Source organism: Xenopus laevis, chromosome 2L (assembly GCF_017654675.1).
Source record: "Xenopus laevis strain J_2021 chromosome 2L, Xenopus_laevis_v10.1, whole genome shotgun sequence".
Classification (NCBI taxonomy): Eukaryota; Metazoa; Chordata; class Amphibia; order Anura; family Pipidae; genus Xenopus; species Xenopus laevis.
The window spans coordinates 10,569,300-10,591,119 of record NC_054373.1 but is presented as its reverse complement, the minus strand read 5'-3'; the positions used below and the strand labels follow the sequence as shown (position 1 = coordinate 10,591,119).

Here is a 21,820-nt window from a genome sequence, read left to right as displayed (position 1 = left end):
AAGTCACTGTAGTAGTAACAAAGCCATCCCATTGCTTATGGACACATGGCAAACCTACTGTAACTGTCAGTTATCATAGCTCTGATGCATCTTCATGCAGTATAATAATAAACTTTATTGTTTTATCATTCATTTCCCCTAAAAGGGGTTGTTCATCTTCCAACAAGAGCGGCGAAACGTGTTGGGTGGCCCGAGGTGGACGGTGGATGACCAGCTCCCACTCACTCCCTACGTAGACAGGCAGAAATCACTGGCGGCTGATTGGAAGGGAGGGAGTGGGTGTTGGATAATCCAGTTTGTTTGTGTAACTGATTCCTTGCACGGCTCAAACTACATTCTGTGAGTCATTGTTGGTCGTGATTTTCACTCCACCTGGAGGCGATGTTTGAAGGGTGGGCGGAATACTCTCTTTAAAGGGGACTCGTCACCCAAAAAAATTATTCAAAATCCTATTTTATCGCATTAGTCAAGCAAAATGAATTTTAATTACACTATATAAATTATTTGAATATTGTTTCCTTCAGTCTGGGAATTCATAATTATAACAAGCAGGCAGGAGCCATTATGTGGACACTGTTATTAAGACAAGCCTTGTATCATCTCAGAATCTTGTTTGTGCACCAGAATGGGGGACCTGATGTCCATCCCCATGTCCTGGCTACACAATTAAATGGTAAAGAGAACGGGGGAATGTGGGGAGAGCAGTGACATGTAGGAAATGCTGAATGGAAAGTGAAAGTAATTGTCTGCCCCGCCTCTATGCCCATGGCATAGAGGAGGGGCAGACAATATTTGATTGACAGCTGAGATGTTTAAATGAGCTTACAACAGCTATGAATGCTTTAATAAAAAATAGAGATTGGATGTTATGTTTAATTTGAAAAGGACTTTTATTATACAGATTTTTGTATCTGGGTGACAGGTCCACTTTAAACTTGTATGTTACTAAAACTGTGCTACAACACCACGGAGCACGGGAAAAGTATTGTTATACTCCAACACTTAGTACTCCTAGTATGCAATTTGGCATGAACCCAATAGTGACCAGCGGTTAGAAAGTCATTATACCACCGGTCCACTCTATGTGTTTTTAATTAAGTGTATTTTTATGGTCTGTAGTGAATTGTTTGTTGGAGGGTAGCCCATGTTTTAATTAATTTGTAATAAAAGTTATAATTTAATATACTATATGGGGCAGATTTATCAAGGGGCAGATTTAGAAGTGGAAAATACTTCAAAATTCGACCATCGAATAGAATCCGAAGTGGGAGGATTCTATTCATCGTACGATCGTATTCCGATCGTACTTTCGAATCGTACGTTTCAAACGATTTTATCGTACGATCGTACGATTTTCCTTCGAATATAAAAACGTAGAAAATTGCTCTGGAAGGTCCCCATAGGCTAACATAGCACTTCAGCAGGTTTAAGTTGGCGAAGTATTGAAGTCGAAGTTTTTTTTTAAAGAGACAGTACTTTGATTATCGAATGGTCGAATAGTCGAACGATTTTTACTTTGAATCGAAGTCGAGTAAATTCGAAGTCGTAGTATCCTATTCGATGGTCGAAGTATTCAAAAAATTACTTTGAATTTCGAATTTTTTAAACTCGAAAATTCCCTCTAATTCACTTCGACCCTTGATAAATATGTGTTCACAGCTGTACTGGTTATCTGGAGGTTACTCTGGGGCTGCTGCATTGTAACATTTTAGCTTTCTTCAGAGGGCCTTTATTGCTACTGTTTTGTTTTATGTTATTATTATTAACCTGCAGCTGGTGACACAGTAACAGATTTTCTATGCTCACATTGGGGTCCGTTTACTAAAGTGCGTTAAAAATATTCGCACAATATATAGACAGAATTTTCGCCAAATATGTTATCGCCAGTTTACTAACCTGCGGTAAATATAAATTTGCGAATATTCTTGCGCAAGAATAATTTTTCACCAGTTATCGCATTCGCTGAAAATAACACTACGTACACATTAACGCATGGTTTACTAAACAGCGAAATGTGCTAAAGACAAAATTAACGCCAGAATATTCGCAAACTTTTACCGCCACCTATGTAGTGGCGTAAAAGTATTTTTTTCGCCAGAAAATTCTCAAGGGGCAGGAAATATCCCATAATACTGTTTTTTTTTACCCATCATTCTTTGCTGACAGGAGACAGATCTGTATCTATTGCTGACAGGATGTTTTGGCTTCTGCTTCTATCTGGTGCAACAGCAGCAGTTTCAGCTCAGAGGCGTATTATTGGCAGCGGCATCACAGTCCAAGGATTCGTCAGCCTCTACACTTTTTTGGTTTCATTGTGATTGGCTACATTAAACTGTGCGTTTCTATGAAGCAAAGAGATTGACTGGTATGATTTCTTGTTCATATGATTCTATTGGCAGAAGGGTTAATATGATGCATAAATGTTTGATTGGTGTTACTCTGGTGATGTTGTTGGATGGTATAATCATCAGTCAATAAAGTTTATGAGTTTTGAAGATGCATTTCTGGCCATAAATGTCACAGTAAAAATTGCCATAATAACGCCATAAAACAAGACTATTTTATAGCATAAATATTCGCAAAAACTTAATTTTTCGCCAGAAAATTCGCAACTCGCTAAAATTACCGCTAACGTAAGCTGGTTCCTTAACGTAGTTACCGCAAGTGATCGCAATGACTTCTGAGCGCATCGCTGTTTAGTAAACTTAGTCGCTGCGAATATTCTGGCGTAAAAATATTCTCAGCGATAACATGCGGAAACTTAAAGTCAGATTTACCGCACTTTAGTAAACGGACCCCTAGTGTCTTTTGGTTTCAGACTTCACCAGAAACAACAACTTTTTCCAATGACTTTCTATGTTCTATGTGTGACTGTTTTTCTAATATTGCAGCGTAAAGTTTCATTTTTTACCTTCTAAAGCAGCTCTGGGAGGGGGGGTCGCCGACCCTGTAAACTGCTCTAAATTGATACATATAGTTGATACATTTCTTATCTGTCCCTACTGAGCAGAATCTCTGGGTTTCATTACAGGCAGCTGTTAGAATTGATACAATAGTTGCTAATACTCCAGAGATGCTGCTGAGAAATGGATCAACTAAATGTTGTAAAATTGTAACTGTTCAGAGTTTGCGCCTGAATTACTGAGCTGCCCGACTGAGACACCAGAGACACGGACATTCAACTTTACACTTAGGGACAGATTTACTTAGGGTCGAATATCGAGGTTTAATTAACCCTCGATATTCGACTGTGGAAGTTAAATCCTTCGACTTCGAATATCAAAGTCGAAGGATTTACCGCAATTCATTTGATCGAACAATCAAAGGAAAAAACGTTAGATCGAACGATTAAATCCTTCGAATCGGACGATTAGAAGGATTTTAATCCATCGATCAAACGATTTTACTTCGACCAGAAATTTGTTAGAAAGCCTATGGAGACCTTCCCCAAAGGCTTACATTGATGTTCGGTAGGTTTTACTTGGCAAAGTAGGGGGTCGAAGTTTTTTTTAAAGAGGCAGTACTTCGACTATCGAATGGTCGAATAGTCGAACGATTTTTAGTTCGAATCGTTCGATTCGAAGTCGTGGTCGAAGTAGCCAAAGTAAACGTTCGAAATTCTAGTATTTTTTCTTCTATTCCTTCACTCGAGCTAAGTAAATGTGCCCCTTAGATTTTGGAAAAACAGTAAAAAATAAATAATGGAAAGTAAATGAAATACATCTTTATTTCGGGTGAAAAATCTGAAAACAATTGAACTGAAAAAAAGTGTTTGGAAGGTGAACAACCCCTTTAAACATCTTTATTGCTCCAGTTGACTGAAGATATTATAGGGGGAATGATATAAGCACCTATTGTAACCAGGACAAGTAATTTGGGTGGAGAGAAGCAAGTATTGGGGTAAATGGATTATAATGAGTAAATGGGATTATCTTTTTATTGAGTCTAGGAAATAATTCCATGGGAGTGTGAGCTGAACAAACAGACTTTTCCATCCTCTGGGTTAAAAAATTCAGATTTTTGCATTCGGAGTTTAGTAAATAACCCCCTAAAAGTTATTTTACAGGTGAAGGGCCCTTACCTGCTTCCTCCGTTGTGATGCTGAGCTCGTTGCTAGCCTCACTTTTACCGATACGATTTTTGGCATACATCCGGATGTTGTATGTGGAGGCTGGATGGAGGTCAATGATGGTCGCCTGATTTAGCTGAGGGGATACGTCTTTGGTTCTCTGAACAGAATCCCATGAGTCTTCAAAGAAAGAGACATATGTTATGCCAGTGCCCGGCCATGAGTGGGATCCATTAGGGTGACATTGGGCAGGGGAAATTGGGGGAATCTTAGGACCTTACAGGACACCCCCCCAAGGAGAAGGGTCAGTTTCTAAACTACACGATAATATTAGGGAGAAGGGGGAAATTACTACGAAACAGAGAAATACAACCCAAAGTATAGAACAATAAATAATAATAATCCCCACAAACATGTGAGATGTCACAATGTTCATACAGATAAAATCCATTACATATACAGGTATGGCACTTATTATCCAGAATGCTAAGGACCTGGGGTTTTCCGGATAATGGATCTTTCCATAATTTGGATCTTCATACCTAAAGTCTACTAGAAAATCATATAAACATTAAATAAAGCCAATAGGCTGGTTTTGCTTCCAATAAGGATTAATTATATCTTAGTTGGGATCAAGTACAGGCTACTGTTTTATTATTACACAGAATATATATATATATATATATATTGTCTGTTGCAGAATGGGCCTACTCCTAAAGCTCCCCAGGAATAAATGTTATAGGTGTCTGATATGGTGGAATGTAGAAAGGCCTTATGGGAAGAGTTGTTGAACAAACTTAGGGGCTGAATTGTGCTTAGTACAGGGAATACCTATGCTCCCAGAGTTTTATGGGATCTCTCTGTACAGACTATGAGCAAACTTAGGGGCTGTTCCTGCTGAATTGTGCTTAGTACAGGGGAATACCTATGCTGCCATAGTTTTATGGGATCTCTCTGTACAGACTATGAGCAAACTTAGGGGCTGTTCCTGCTGATTTGTGCTTAGTACAGGGGAATACCTATGCTGCCATAGTTTTATGGGATCTCTCTGTACAGACTATGAGCAAACTTAGGGACCTGTTCCTGCTGAATTGTGCTTAGTACAGGGGAATACCTATGCTGCCATAGTTTTAAGGTATCTCTCTGTACAGACTATGAGCAAACTTAGGGACTGTTCCTGCTGAATTGTGCTTAGTACAGGGGAATACCTATGCTGCCATAGTTTTAAGGTATCTCTCTGTACAGACTATGAGCAAACTTAGATACTGTTCCAGCTGAATTGTGCTTAGTACAGGGGAATACCTATGCTGCCATAGTTTTATGGGATCTCTTTGTACAGACTATGAGCAAACTAAGGGGCTGTTCCCTAACGGCACTATCTGCCCCTGGGGCCTTAGTATTCATTATACACATTGATGGATGAAATTGTGCTTAGTACAGGGAATACCTATGCTGCTATAGGTTCATGCTGTCATTCTGTACTGACTTAGGGACACTTTCATTAAATGCTTTGACTGGCTCTGTTGGCTACTTATAGCCTCATTATTTCAGAATATACCTTCTGGTCCTTAAGTCTGTGCTCAGTGGCTCACCTTTGAGTTATCATTTAGTACGTTATGCAACGGGCAACTCTAAGTAACTTTCAATTGGTCTTCATTATTTATTTGCTATAGTTCAGAATGCTTTGCGTTGTTCTTCTGATTCTTTCCAGCTTTCAAATGGGGGTCACTGACCCCATCTAAAAAATGCTATTTAAGACTATAAATGTATTGTTATTGCTACATTTGATCTGGTGCTACTGAGCCTTTAAAAGTAAACTTGATTATGTAACAAGTAAATGTTATTTTGCTGTTAAAGGGGTTGCTCACCTTTAAATTAACTTTCAGTATGATGTGATATTCTGAGACAATTTGCAATTGGTCTTCATTTTCTATTATTTGTGGGTTTTGAGTTATTTAGCTTTTTATTCAGCATTCCAGTTTGCAATTTCAGCCATCTGGTTACTAGGGTCCTAATTACCCTAGCAACCAATCATTGATTTGAATGTGAATAGGAGAGGCCTGAATAGAAAGAGGAGTAATAAAAAGTAGCAATAACAATACATTTGTAGCCTTACAGAGTATTTATTTTTAGATGGGGTCAGTGACCCCCCATTTGAAAGCTGGAAACAGTCAGAAGGTGGCAGCAAATAATTAAAAAAGGCATAAAAATAAATAATGAAAAAAAATTGCTTAGAATTGGCCATTCAATAATATATTAAAAGTTAAGTTGAAGGTGAACCACCCCTTTGATAAGTGATCAGGTTACTACTAGTGATGGGTGAATAAATTCGCCAGGCGTGAATTCATGGGGAATTTCCGAATTTCTCCACCAGGAAATAATCTGTATCTCAGTCATGTTGGATAGTGAATACATGTTACATATATGTATATTGATAGGAAAGTGCCATGCAGTGATTAATGCAATGATTAATGCAAATACCTGACTTATTTTTGCATTCAATATCATAGCCTGTAATTGGGCTGTTGCCATCAAATCCCATGGTCCATCTCAAAGCAATGCTCCTAGCTCGCACCTCTCGTATCTCAATTTCTGGTGGGTCTGGGGGCTCTGTCAAAAAAACAAGCATGAAACTCAGAGGTGTAAATCATAAGAGATCAGGTAGTTTAGGGAATGACCCCACTCGCATTTACTTTCATGATGGTTGAGTAGTTGTCAGGCTCTGCTGGGTTTCTGGCTCTTTGCTTTAACCATTGGGCCAGGTGAGCAGCTATCAGGCTTGTTCATTACCCATCACCTGACCCTTTCAGCCTTTTCCCAGCAGCAGCCTAATTGGTGGGTTGAGGTCAGTCAATAAGAGCTGACTGTGCCCTATATAAGGCCTTACTGAGTAATAAGGCACTGTCCCTAGCTCTGGTTTCCCTGCTCTTACCTTGTCTAGTTCATGTCCTGTTCCCTGCTCTTACTACTTGCCCTTTCTGTCCTGCGCTAGCCTTTTTTGCTTCCTGCTCTGATTCTGCTCTTTCTCTGTCCTTGCCTTGTTCTTGTTCCAGTCCTGTCCAATCTGCTCTGATATCCTGTCCTGTCTGCCTTGTCTGTCCTGCTTCAGTCTTTCGCTGATCCCAAACCTGTCCTGATCCTACACCTGCACTGTCCTGGATTCTTCGTCCACTCTGTCCTGCTCTGTCCTGGTTTTCGCCTTCTTATCTGGTTTTCTCCTGCTCTGTCCTGTCCTGTTTTTCGCCTGCTCCGTCCTGTCCTGATTTTTGCCTGCGCCGTCCTGTCCTGGTTTTAGCCTTCACTGTCCTGTCCTGATGAAGTGACCTTGCCGTCACAAAACACGTCGAGCAACCTTCCCCTGCCCGCTATTTTTAAAACTGCTTAATAAAGATGGATTTATTTTAACACTCCGGTTCGCAGTTGGATGTCATTTGGTGGAGTCCGCAATCATTACTTTTGGATTGTTGTTTGCCGCGGCCAGAGCAGATCCTGTGGACGCACCAGCAGGTAGATTGCCTGAGTGCACTCACTGCTCCGATCCTGCAATGCTTTCCCCTTTTTCCTTCTGCTCCAGTCCTGCTCTGCTCGATTTAGAACATCGTCATCCTATTCAGGGTCGGACTGGGGGGCCCGGGGCCCACAGGGACTTCTGCCCAGGGCCCCCTGCAAACGCCCCAGGTGCACCACCGACCATGTGTGCACTGAAGTGCATTTAAGTGGTTAGCACTCTATGGAATTGTAGAGCAGTAGGGTTGCCACCTGCCCGGTATTTTACCGGCCTGGCCGGTAAAAATGTTGCTTGATGTCAATGTTATTTATAGTGAAAAACCATTAAAATATAGGAAGGCTGGTATTTTTTTCCAGAAAAGGTGGCAACCCTATAGAGGAGTAGAGATGTCGCGAACTGTTCGCCGGCGAACTTGTTCGCGCGAACATCGGGTGTTCGCGCTCGCCGGAAGTTCGCGAACGTCGCGCGACGTTCGCCATTTTGGGTTCGCCATTGTTGGCGCTTTTTTTTGCCCTCTCACCCCAGACCAGCAGGTACATGGCAGCCAATCAGGAAGCTCTCCCCTGGACCACTCCCCTTCCCTATAAAAACCGAAGCCCTGCAGCGTTTTTTCACTCTGCCTGTGTGTGCTGAAGAGATAGTGTAGGGAGAGAGCTGCTGCCTGTTAGTGATTTCAGGGACAGTTGAAAGTTTGCTGGCTAGTAATCGTTTTGATACTGCTCTGTTATTGGAGGGACAGAAGTCTGCAGGGGTTTGAGGGACATTTAAGCTTAGGTAGCTTTGCTGGCTAGTAATCTACCTTCTACTGCAGTGCTCTGTATGTAGCTGCAGTGGGCAGCTGTCCTGCTTCTGATCTCATCTGCTGACTGCTGCAATAACAGTAGTCCTTGTAAGGACTGCTTTTATTTATTTTTTTGTTGTTTTACTACTACTACTACTACTACTACTATAAGAGCCCAGTGCTATTAGTCTAGCAGTGTTGGGGAGTGGGACTGGTGTGCTAATCTGCTGCTCCTAGTAGTTCAGCAGCACCAACTTTAATTTTTTTTTTTTAATATTCATTTTTTTTTATTTTACTTTTTTTATTTTACTACCGCTGTAGTAGTGTATAAGTTGACCTTTTAGGCATTATTTGCCCTGTAGGCATTATTTGCACACTGTTTTCTTCAACCCGCCATCGAGCTGTGTGACCTTGTTCACATTCTGTCTAAATATCCATAATATTACCGTCTCCAGAAAAAACACCGGAGTCACTTTTTTCAAGCAGCCATAATATATTTTACGTAATCCGTATCCACCGCTGTAGTAGTGTATACGTTGGCCTTGTAGGCATTATTTGCACACTGTTTTCTTCAACCCGCCATCGAGCTGTGTGACCTTGTTCCCATTCTGTCTAAATATCCATAATATTACCGTCTCCAGAAAAAACACCGGAGTCACTTTTTTCAAGCAGCATTCATATATTTTACGTAATCCGTATCCACCGCTGTAGTAGTGTATACGTTGGCCTTGTAGGCATTATTTGCACACTGTTTTCTTCAACCCGCCATCGAGCTGTGTGACCTTGTTCCCATTCTGTCTAAATATCCATAATATTACCGTCTCCAGAAAAAACACCGGAGTCACTTTTTCAAGCAGCATTCATATATTTTACGTAATCCGTATCCACCGCTGTAGTAGTGTATACGTTGGCCTTGTAGGCATTATTTGCACACTGTTTTCTTCAACCCGCCATCGAGCTGTGTGACCTTGTTCCCATTCTGTCTAAATATCCATAATATTACCGTCTCCAGAAAAAACACCGGAGTCACTTTTTTCAAGCAGCATTCATATATTTTACGTAATCCGTATCCACCGCTGTAGTAGTGTATACGTTGGCCTTGTAGGCATTATTTGCACAGTGTTTTCTTCAACCCGCCATCGAGCTGTGTGAGCTTGTTCACATTTTGTCTAAATATTGATAATATTATCGTCTCTAGAAAAACCACTTGAGTTACTTTTTTTCAAGCAGCATTCATATATTTTACGTAATCCGTATCCACCGCTGTAGTAGTGTATACGTTGACCTTGTAGGCATTATTTGCACACTGTTTTCTTCAACCCGCCATCGAGCTGTGTGACCTTGTTCACATTTTGTCTAAATATTGATAATATTATCGTCTCTAGAAAAACCACTTGAGTTACTTTTTTTCAAGCAGCATTCATATATTTTACGTAATCCGTATCCACCGCTGTAGTAGTGTATACGTTGACCTTGTAGGCATTATTTGCACACTGTTTTCTTCAACCCGCCATCGAGCTGTGTGACCTTGTTCCCATTCTGTCTAAATATCCATAATATTACCGTCTCCAGAAAAAACACCGGAGTCACTTTTTTCAAGCAGCATTCATATATTTTACGTAATCCGTATCCACCGCTGTAGTAGTGTATACGTTGGCCTTGTAGGCATTATTTGCACACTGTTTTCTTCAACCCGCCATCGAGCTGTGTGACCTTGTTCCCATTCTGTCTAAATATCCATAATATTACCGTCTCCAGAAAAAACACCGGAGTCACTTTTTTCAAGCAGCATTCATATATTTTACGTAATCCGTATCCACCGCTGTAGTAGTGTATACGTTGGCCTTGTAGGCATTATTTGCACAGTGTTTTCTTCAACCCGCCATCGAGCTGTGTGAGCTTGTTCACATTTTGTCTAAATATTGATAATATTATCGTCTCTAGAAAAACCACTTGAGTTACTTTTTTTCAAGCAGCATTCATATATTTTACGTAATCCGTATCCACCGCTGTAGTAGTGTATACGTTGACTTTGTAGGCATTATTTGCACAGTGTTTTCTTCAACCCGCCATCTAGCTGTGTGTATTATCGTTTCCAGAAAAACCAACTGAGTTTTTGTTGTTGTTGTTGTTTTTTTAAAAATAATGCCAGGCAAAGGCAGGCCGCCACGCAGAGGCCGTGCTAGGGGCCGTGCTGCTATGCAATCCTGTGGCCCTAGCAAATTGCCCAGTTTTAAAAAGCCAATGACCCTGAACTCCCAAAATGCTGAAGAGGTAGTTGACTGGCTTACACAGCACACCCCATCCTCTACCGTTTCTAACTTTACCACAACATCCTCCTCATCCTCCACTGCTATGGCCACCCCACGTAACACTTCCTCCACCACCGGTGCCCCTTCTTCACTGGGGTCAGAGGAGTTATTTTCCAATGAGTTTCTTGAACTGAGTAATGCGCAACCATTATTGCCAGAAGAAGATGAAGGAGATGAGGACCTTACACCAGATTTAATTCTGGCAGAGAACACGATAGAGATGGACATAATGAGTGATGAGGAGGAGGTCCCCGCTGCTGCTTCCTTCTGTGATGTGTCAGAAGAAATTGATGCATCTGAGGAGAATGATGATGAGGAGATTGATGTTTTGTGGGTGCCTAGTAGAAGAGAGCAAGAGGAGGGTAGTTCAGATGGAGAGACGGAGAGTCAGAGAGGCAGTAGGAGAATAAGACTTAGAAGAAGCAGGGAGGACAGCCCGCAGGGATCAGCAGGGCAACAACATGTATCGGCACCTGTGTTCAGCCGGCCAACGCACCCGCCATTGCCGCCAATACCGCCAACTCCGCCAACTTCTACTGTTACCGCCAGATCGCACACTTCCAAAAAGTCAGCAGTGTGGGATTTTTTTAATGTGTGTGCCTCTGACAAAAGCATTGTAATTTGCAATGAGTGCAGTCAGAAACTGAGCCTTGGTAAGCCCAACAGCCACATAGGTACAACTTCTATGCGAAGGCACATGAGCGGCAAGCACAAAGCACTTTGGGAGCAACACCTCAAAGGCAACAGGCAAACTAAAAGCCACACTCCTTCTGGTCCAGCATCTTACTGCTCTACCTCTGCTCTCCTTGACCCATCTGAACCACCCTCCACTCCGCCTTCCACCTTGACCACCTGTTCCCATTCCCAGTCATCTGCCACCAGCCAAGTTTCTGTGAAGGCCATGTTTGAGCGTAAGAAGCCAATGTCTGACTGTCACCCCCTTGCCCGGCGTCTGACAGCTGGCTTGTCTGCACTCTTAGCCCGCCAGCTTTTACCATACCAGCTGGTGGACTCTGAGGCCTTCCGCAAATTTGTAGCAATTGGGACACCGCAGTGGAAGGTACCCAGCCGCAATTTTTTTTCTAAAAAGGGAATACCACACCTGTACCAACATGTGCAGAGCCAAGTTACCGCATCTCTGTCACTTAGTGTTGGGCCAAAGGTCCATATGACTACTGACGCATGGTCCTCCAAGCATGGTCAGGGCAGGTATGTCACCTACACTGCCCACTGGGTGAACTTGGTAATGGCTGGGAAGCAGGGAATGGGTAGCTCAACAACAACAGTGGAGTTGGTGTCACCGCCACGGATTGCACGCGGTTCTGCCACCACCTCTACTCCTCCATCGCTCTCTACCTCGTCTTCTTCTTCTTCTTACTCTGCTGCTGGGTCCTCCTTCTCCTCCTCCACACCTGTGCACCCCCAGCTCCCCTAGGCTATTCGACGTGCCAGGTACGCCGTTGTCACGCTGTCTTGGGGATGACGTGCCTGGAAAGCAAAAACCATACCGGATCTGTACTCCTGTCATCTCTGCAGTCACAGGCCGATCGGTGGCTGACCCCACACCAACTGCAGATCGGAAAAGTGGTGTGTGACAATGGAAGCAATCTGTTGGCAGCGTTGAGACTAGGCAATTTAACACATGTGCCCTGCATGGCACATGTGTTAAATTTAATAGTCCAACGTTTTGTCTCCAAGTACCCAGGATTCCAGGACGTTCTCACCCAGTCCAGAAAGGTGTCGGCCCATTTCAGACGTTCCTACACAGCCATGGCACGCCTTGCTGACATTCAGCAGCGCTACAACATGCCAGTCAGGCGTTTGATTTCTGACAGCCAGACTCGCTGGAATTCAACGCTCCTTATGTTGGAACGTCTGCTGCAACAACAAAGGGCCGTCAACGAGTACCTTTTTGAACTGGGTGGTAGGACTGGATCTGCACAGCTGGGGATTTTTTTCCCCCGTTACTGGGTGCTTATGCGCGATGCCTGCAGGCTCATGCGACCTTTTGAAGAGGTGACAAATATGGTCAGTCGCACCGAAGGCACCATCAGCGACCTAATACCCTTCGCTTTCTTCCTGGAGCGTGCCGTGCGACGAGTGACAGATGAGGCTGTAGACCAGCGTGACGAGGAGCTGGAAGCGCACGATTTCTGGTCGGAATCACCAGAACGAACCCAGGCACCTGCTGCAACGCAGGGAGAGGTGCCAGAAGTGGAGTCAGAGGAGGAAGGTGGCTTTGTGGAGGAGGAGGAGGAGGACCAACAGGAGCAGGCTTCCCAGGGGGCTAGTGGTGACCTTTTGGGGACCCCTGGTCTTGTACGTGGCTGGGGGGAGGAGACCGTGGATGATGCAGTCCTTGATAATGAGGAAGCGGAGATGGATAGCTCTGCATCCAACCTTGTGAGAATGGGGTCTTTCATGCTGTCATGCCTGTTGAAGGACCCCCGTATCAAGAGGCTTAAGGAGAAGGACCTGTACTGGGTCGCAACGCTACTAGACCCTCGGTACAAGCATAAAGTGTCAGAAATGTTACCAACATACCACAAGTCCGAAAAGATGCGGCATTTACAAACCAGCCTGCAAAACATGTTGTACAATGCTTTTAAGGGTGATGTCACTTCAGGAACTCATCAACATTCCAGGGGCAGAGGTGCCAGTAATCCTGCCACGAGCACACCTGCAAGGACAAAGCCCTTTGGCCAGTCTGTAACGTCAGACATGCAAATGTTTTTCTGTCCAAGGCAGCGCCACAACCCTTCTGGATCCACCCTCAAAGAACGCCTCGACCGGCAGGTAGCGGACTACCTGGCATTAACTGCAGATATCGACACTCTGAGGAGCGATGAACCCCTGGACTACTGGGTGCGCAGGCTTGATCTGTGGCCAGAGCTGTCACAATTTGCCATGAACCTCTTGTCTTGCCCAGCCTCAAGTGTGCTCTCAGAAAGGACCTTCAGTGCAGCAGGAGGGATTGTAACTGAGAAGAGAACTCGCCTAGGTCACAAAAGTGTCGATTACCTGACCTTTATTAAAATGAATGAGGGGTGGATCTCGGAGGGTTACTGCACGCCGGAAGACTTGTTCTGACTTCTATGCAGCTGTCCTTCTCTTCAAGCCTCATGACTCCACACACAGCTGTCCTTTAGCGTCCTCCTCCTCCCTCCGCCACCGTTACAAACTAGGGTGCAAACCCTACTGGTTTAATTTTTTCTGGCCTCTGTGCTTCAGTGGCTGCAACCAAAAAAACTGGGCAAACAATGTCTACAAGGTCAACGTATGGCAAAAAATGACTATTTTCAGCATTTATATGGCATATTTTTTCTGGCAACTGTGCTTCAGTGGCTGCATCCAAAAAAATGCATATTTTCTGCATTTATATGGCATAATTTTTCTGGCCTCTGTGCTTCAGTGGCTGCAACCAAAAAAATGCATATTTTCTGCATTTATATGGCATAATTTTTCTGGCCTCTGTGCTTCAGTGGCTGCAACCAAAAAAATTTATATTTTCAGCATTTATATGGCATAATTTTTCTGGCAACTGTGCTTCAGTGGCTGCGACCAAAAAAATGACTATTTTCAGCATTTATATGGCATATTTTTTCTGGCCTCTGTGCTTCAGTGGCTGCGGCCAAAAAAACTGGGCAAACAATGCCTACAAGGTCAACGTATGGCGAAAAATGACTATTTTCAGCATTTATATGGCATATTTTTTCTGGCAACTGTGCTTCAGTGGCTGCGTCCAAAAAAACTGGGCAAACAATGCCTACAAGGTCAACGTATGGCAGTTGTTTAAAGAGAACAGTAGATTACTAGCCAGCAAAGCTACCTAAGCTAAAATGTCCCTCAAATCCCTGCAGACTTCTGTCCCTCCAATACAGAGCAGTATCAAGCAGATTACTAGCCAGCAAACTTACTATCATCTGTCCCTGAAATCACTAACAGCTCTCCCCCTACACTATCTCTTCCAAGCACACACAGGCAGATTTTTCAGATACATTTTTGCCCTTGATCCCCCTCTGGCATGCCACTGTCCAGGTCGTTGCACCCTTTAAACAACTTTAAAATCATTTTTCTGGCCAGAAATGTCTTTTCTAGATGTTAAAGTTCGCCTTCCCATTGAAGTCTATGGGGTTCGCGAACCGTTCGCGAACCGCTCGCGTTTTTGCGCAAGTTCGCGAATATGTTCGCGAACTTTTTTTCCGACGTTCGCTACATCCCTATAGAGGAGAGAATAATACAAATATAGGGGTGCTTAACCATTCTAACTATCTACTGCAAACAACGTTTTTACCACCTCCACCCACCCTGACTGTGCGTGCTTCAGGGAGCAACCGTTCCCATGATCAGGGGAGGAATGATAAACCTTTTTTTCCCCATAATAAATAGAAAAACGTTAGAAGGAAAGTGTGTAGGTCAGCTGCCCACAAGCCAATCTGTTTAACCTGTCAATTACTAAATATTCTTTACTGCAAAGCATAAACAAACCGTGGACAAAGTTGCATGGGTAGCATTTGACATGAGTAGTGTGCTGACATGTGTGTGTGTCTTGGATACATTTCTTACTGCTGCTTTTTATTTCTGTACGTAGAGAGCAATGTAGCTCAGTGGGACCAATTACATGTGAAGCCCCATGTCTGTCTCCATTGGAATGTATAGCAGTGCACCACACAGCAACCCACCTATGCGTTCACACCATTAGACAAATGTGTTCTTTACTGATCCTTAGATATGAATTGCAGCCATGATTTTCTTGCACCTTACCTTGTACCGTCAGCTGAATGATCCCTCTGTCCTCTCCAAAAGAGTTAATGGCATGGCAAGAAAAGAAGCCAGAATCTTCCCGAACAGTTGGCAAAATCTGCAATGACCATGGAAAATAAAGCGTTTGGCAGCAGGAACAAAATGGTTACAATTATATTTATATAAAAGTCAGTCCATGCCTCTTGAATGTTTACTTATCAGCACAAGTCATTTATAAAGCTAACTATATGTTGGCTCATGTGTGAAGCTCGTACGGAAATAAAGTTGTATATGTGATAGGGGATTATGATGAACAAAATAGCTTTTAAAAGAACATGTTCAGCAACCTCAACTCTTTGTTCTGTAGCCAATGCCAACATTTTAGGCATCCCAGACAGCCTATCACAGCAGCCTCTGTCAGATTTTGGGGTTATCTGTAGCTTAGGGGCCATAGGTTGAACCAACATTCTCCGTACCTGCAGGGTCGATATTACTTCTTCCCCCACTTCTTTTGTAGATACCAAGTAGCGAGACATCTCCGGTACATTAATCATACGATCCTCCTTTTCCCAGCGGACTATGATGGGTTTTTCTCCATGGGCTGTACAGCTCATTTCTTTCTTCTGCCCTTGTGTTGCCAGCGTGGTGTTGGGATACGATGTGATCATCGCAGGGACTGTATATGGAAGAAATTATACATGAGCCTGGAATTCAAAAATAAGCTCCTGCTTTGAGGCCACTGGGAGCAACATCCAAGGGGTTGGTGAGCAACATTTTGCTCACGAGTTACTGGTTGGGGACCACTGCATTAGGTCAACTACAGGCACAAAGTTTGCTCCACTGTGATGGTTGCTTCTTCTAGCCCTGTGAAGTTTGCTTTATCAATGGGCATTCTAATGCTGTGATTGGCTACAGGTTGGGTGTGGTCTTGTGGTGGATCTAATGCTCTGAATGGCTATAGTTTGGTTTATCCATGGGAAGATCCAATGCTGTGATTGGCTACAGATTGGTGTAGTCTTGTAGCAGATCTAATGCTGTGATTGGCTACAGTATTATCTATCCATGTGAAGTTCTAGTGCTGTGATTGGCTACAGGATTGGTGTGGCATTGTGGTGGATCTAATGCTCTGAATGGCTACAGTTTGGTTTATCCATGGAAAGATCCAATGCTGTGATTGGCTACAGGTTGTTGTAGTGTTGTGGGGGATCTCATTCTGATTCGCTACAGTATAATCCTTCCATGTGAAGTTTAATGCTGTGATTGGTTTCAGGATGGGTGTGGTCTTGGTATATGCTCTGAATGGAAACAGTTTGGTTTATCCATGAAGTTCTAATGCTGTGACTGGCTGAAAATTGGTCTGGTCTTATCAAGTACTAATGCTCTGATTGGCTATAATTTAGTTAAATACAAGATTCCTCTGCACTCAACCCATTATCAATATATTTAAGACAGCGACATTTTGTGCATACTGCTACTGAAAAATGCCTTACCCTTTAAACAAAACAGGGATTGTTTGTCCATATATTGCAATATATTTAAGCTGGCCAACTACGTCAAAGTCATCCCATATCTGGCCAGTCCTACGCTTAATTTTCATCTGATTCATTAAGAATTCTATGGTTTAATTATACATTTTATAAAAGGGACGAAAACGTTTTACCTGCAACTTACTAGCTGCTTTCAAAGTAAAAATATGGACAAACAATCCCTGTTTTGTTTAAAGGGTAAGGCATTTTTCAGTAGCAGTATGCACAAAATGTCTCAATGTCTTAAATATATTGATAATGGGTTGAGTGCAGAGGAATCTTGTATTTGTCTATATGTTTTTTGTGGTCACACCCTCATTGCACCCCCCCCTAATGATTTTAAAAACTAGTGGTGAGCACAACTTTCCCCTGTTTGCTATAATTTAGTTAGTCACAATGTCCTGTTCTCTAATTGGCTAACCATTACGCTAGCAGTATTATGGTTGTAATGCTTTTACTTTCTTTAATGAAAAAGAAACCTATCTCCAACATACTTTAATTAAAAAATGTGTACAATTTTATAAGAAACCTTGTCAGATGGTCCCTAACTGCTCTGCAGGGAAACAATTATACTTATGAACAGCAGGGGGAGCCCCCGCCTTACTTCCCAGCCATGCAGAACTTAAGCAGCTTTGTTTGTTTCAATGTAGAGCAGTCTGCGACTGTGTAGAGATTTGTGTTGGATTTTATTTTTGCCTTTACATCCCCTTTACTGTTTCCAACTCCAGCTGTAGGGACAAAGATCATGGAGCCAGATTTGAACCGAGAAACTGGGATTCTTTTTGGAAGATTTTTTTGCTACAGCCACTGGTTCTGCAGAGTTGGAGAAAGTTTATGTTAAACAATAGAAAAACTATAAAATCCACATTAGATTACATGACAACACAGGATCCAGTGCAGTCTGTATATTCTGATTATTAATCAGTCTTGTTGTATCGGCTTCTGGCAGATATTATTTGACTTGTGCTGTTTTGATCATTTGTGACGATCCCTAAGCAGCCCAGACCACACTGAGCATGTGCACAGTCTTGGTCTTGCAAAGATGTATAACAAAGTTTCAAGATGGTGACCCCCTGTGGCCAACTTTGAAAGCATAAATCATTTGTTCGATTAGTCTTGTGGTACAGTAAGTTCATGTTTATGTTTAGTATACAAAATACATCATTTCTAGCCTTATTCTATTTTAGACTTTACTTCCCCTTTAACATTCTAATGCCCTGACTATAGGTTGTTTTCCGTCCTGTTCACTTCAGAGTCTGTTTCTTATATATAAATGGTGCTACAGTAAATATTCTCCCATCCAGCATAAATATTAAAAAGATGTACATATATAAATTACTTTTGTCACTACAAAACCACAGCGTTGCAGAAATGCATCTTGCACACAAGTGGTTAAAAAGAAAGTGCTTCATGTCTGCTGCTGTTTAAAATCAGAAGATTTTTTGAGTAAATTACTGTAATTATGGCTTATAAATGCTAATGGAGAGTGGCGTGACCTTTTCACATGACAGTGGTGCTGATCCAAGAGCCTGACAATGTGTTGTCCTGAAACGTAAATAAGGAATTTGCAAGAAACTAGAAGAGACATGATGGCTGCCACCCTATTCCTCAAACAGGTTAATTAGTGGGTGGGTTAATGGTTAATGTTCCCAGGATTAAATTAGGAGATTTCTGTGATAGAGAATGTGTAGATGTAACACACTAATAACCTTTAGCAGCTATCAGACCACCAGCGAGAAACACCAGTCAGTGAGATTAAACGGAGAATATTAAAATAAATCCCATTCTAAATCCTAATCCTATTCTCCAGGATGTTGGAATATTTGCCCCTGAAACATTAGGTCAGTCATAGTGGCCCCATGAGATAAGAATAAGAAAGATCCGGCGGGGATGTAATATTATGTAAAAAATTTTGGGATTTTTTTTAAAGGGATTCTGTCATGATTTTTAGGGTTTCATTTTTTAAATTTTAAATTTTATTCTGGAACCAACAAATGTATTTTTTAGCCGTAAAAAAATGGAGGAGCCACCTCAGTGCATTGTGCCTGATTCTGAGCTTTGAGAAGGAGCCAGCACTTCAGGATGGAACTGCTTTGAGACAGATAATGTTTCTCCCCTTTCCAATTGAATTTAACCACAACTTAGGTTGTGGTGCTATTCTCGTATCTACCACTAGGGGCTTGGGAGCACCTTTATCAATGCAAACAATTCCTTCAGCAGAGGTGTCCGGTAGCTGCTGTCTGGTTAGCGGCACATTGTTCTGTTGATAGGCTGCTAATTAGTGATGTGCGGGCCTGATACCCGAGGGTCGAGTGGGTTTGGGCCAATCTCGCTGCATATTTGTGGGTTCGGGCTGAGCTCTTCTGCCTGCTCTCCACTCCCATGACTGCAGCGCGGGTCTATAAAAGGAGGAGTGAAGCTGCGTGCGGGCAAGGGTCGGCCGGATCTGGGTCAGGTACGTCGACCCATACATCACTACTGCTGATGGGAGGGGGGTGCTATCACTTAAACTTGCAGTATAGCAGTAATGAGCGACTCAAGTTTATCACAACACAAATCAAATGAGTCACAAGTCACAAGGCACCTGGGAAACTAACTATATGTCCCAAGCCATATTTCAAAATGAAATAAAAAAAAAATCTGTTTGCTCTTTTATAAAATGGATTTCAATGCAGAATTTTGCAGGAGCTACAGTATAGTAGCTCTTACTGTTAGACTGCATTCCATGCACATCCCATCCTTCTCAATGTCTAGATCCATGACGCTAAATATGAAAATAAAATTTTGGCAAAATCACATTCACTTATCTGTGTTTTTATCTTTTCAGTATTAATGAATTTTTCGGAAGGGGAAAACATTTTTACTTCCTTGTTTTCTGGCAAAAACTCACTCAATTTCCCTCCCTGCCCCTAATTTGCATATGCAAATTCGGATCCGGATTCGGTTTGGCTGGGCAGAAGGATTCAGCCGAATCCGAATCCTGCTGAAAAAGGCCCAATCCTGGCCAAATCCCGAACCAAATCCTGGATTCGGTGCATCCTTAGTTGGAATTATGGTGGGCTCCACTATACACAAAGCAGGTTACCTGCTGGACTGGCCGGTTGTAGATGAAGGACAAGTATATCCCATTACACATTCTTCATCAAACAGCTTCTTACTTTATACAACAGGCAGCCACTCAATGGATCTCTAGCTATTGTTAAACTACAGCTCCCAGAATCCCCAGCAACCTTCAAAACGGGAGCAATAGTTGAAAAAAAAAAGTGGTGGGCTGTAATTTAGATATCGACTGCCTGCTGTCTCTTTGGATCTATGGATCAGTCTGCCCTGTGCAAGCCTGTATATAGAACACACAGTGTAATGGTACATAGTTGATTGTTAAAATATTGTTGCGCCTCAAAATTATTCGAACGCCCATCAACTTAAATGCATTTGGATAAAATAGGCACGCGTATATAAATTTTCCTGGGCTTCAAAACTGAAGCGCATCAAAATAATTTTGACGCCTATTGACTTCAATGCGTTTCGCTAATTTTTCGCCAAAACAGGACAAAGTCGCCCATCACTAACCATGGCAATTGTTTTTTTTAACGCAAGTGAAAGCAAAGATCTGATTGGTCGGTATGAGTAACTGCCTGGACTGGTGCACTTTAGCTCCTTGTTAGTAAACAAGGCCCCAGGAAATAAAAGGTTCAATAAATAGACATTTTTACTGGCCCTTCTCTAGAAAACTCCTCATTAGGAAATACGAAACATTTTTTGTTCTTACTTTTAACTGTGAGATACATGGACTTGCTGACGTCGGCTCCCACATCGTTGCTGACCTTGCACAGGTAATATCCACTGTCTTCTTCCAGAATGTGCTTTATCAGTAACGAGCCGTTGGTCAGAAGCTGTATTCGTCCATTTAGTGCAATGGGCTGGAACTGGGGCACTCCAGCGCCTGTAATCACACAGAATAAACAGGCCATTTTATCTCATACCTACAGAGAACTGATCAAAAGTAGTTGCATTTGGTGTCCGGAAATTTTTAAATATAGAGGCAGATTTATCAAAGGTCGCGGTGAGTTTTTGGATGAAAAAAAAATTGAATTTTGAGCTATTTTTTGGGAATAGTCAAAATTAGATTTGAATTTGTAAAAAACTTCAAAAATTCGAATATCGGGAATTTATCATGTACTGTCCCTTTAAAAATTCGACTTCGACAATTCGTCTTTTAAAACCTGCCGAATTGCTGTTTTAGCCTATGAGGGACCTCCTATGACCTATTTGGAGTCAATTGGTTTTGACTTTGAAAAATCTAATTTTTTTTTTTGGGAACTTTGAATCGAATTCAATTGAATTAGGGATGCACCGAATGCAGGATTCCGTTCGGGATTCGGCTGAATCCTTCTGCCATGACGAACCGAATCCGAATCTTAATTTGCATATGCAATTTAGGGGCAGGGAGGGACTTTTTGACACAAAACAAAAACAAAAGTAAAAAATGTTTTTCCCTTCCCACCTCTAATTTGCATATGCAAATCAGTGTCGGTATTATTTTGTGAAGGATTCAGGGGTTTGGCCGAATCCAAAATAGTTGATTTGGTGCATCCCTAGATCGAATATGCTATTTTCGAATTCGATTAGAATTTGGCCGAATAAGGACCTAATCGATCAAAAAAAACCACTTCAACTTAATTTTCGTCTTTCTGAATTCGAATTTTGAAGTTTTTTCAATTCGAAATTCGACCCTTGATAAATAGGCCCCATAATCACTGATTCATGAAAAGCAAATTTGCAATATACATTAGGGGGCAGATTTTGTAAGAGTCGAATAACAAATTAGAATTTTCAATTTTTTTTGTGTCAAAATCCACACATTCGAAATTTTAATCCCCC

At 42.2% G+C, this 21,820-nt stretch overlaps 1 protein-coding gene across 2 annotated transcripts in view; it reads right to left on the bottom strand.

The window, feature by feature from the left end:
* The window catches only part of dscam.L (Down syndrome cell adhesion molecule L homeolog), a 325,765-nt gene that overhangs the window by 128,744 nt on the left and 175,201 nt on the right, over positions 1-21,820 (bottom strand). For both annotated transcript variants that reach the window (XM_041581120.1, XM_041581121.1), the window contains exons 11-15: positions 20,709-20,882; positions 15,890-16,089; positions 15,435-15,531; positions 6,551-6,679; positions 4,082-4,249 (exon numbers count right to left, since the gene is read on the bottom strand). In XM_041581120.1, the coding sequence (XP_041437054.1) occupies positions 4,082-4,249; positions 6,551-6,679; positions 15,435-15,531; positions 15,890-16,089; positions 20,709-20,882 (768 nt within the window). The remainder of the gene's footprint in view (positions 1-4,081; positions 4,250-6,550; positions 6,680-15,434; positions 15,532-15,889; positions 16,090-20,708; positions 20,883-21,820) is intronic.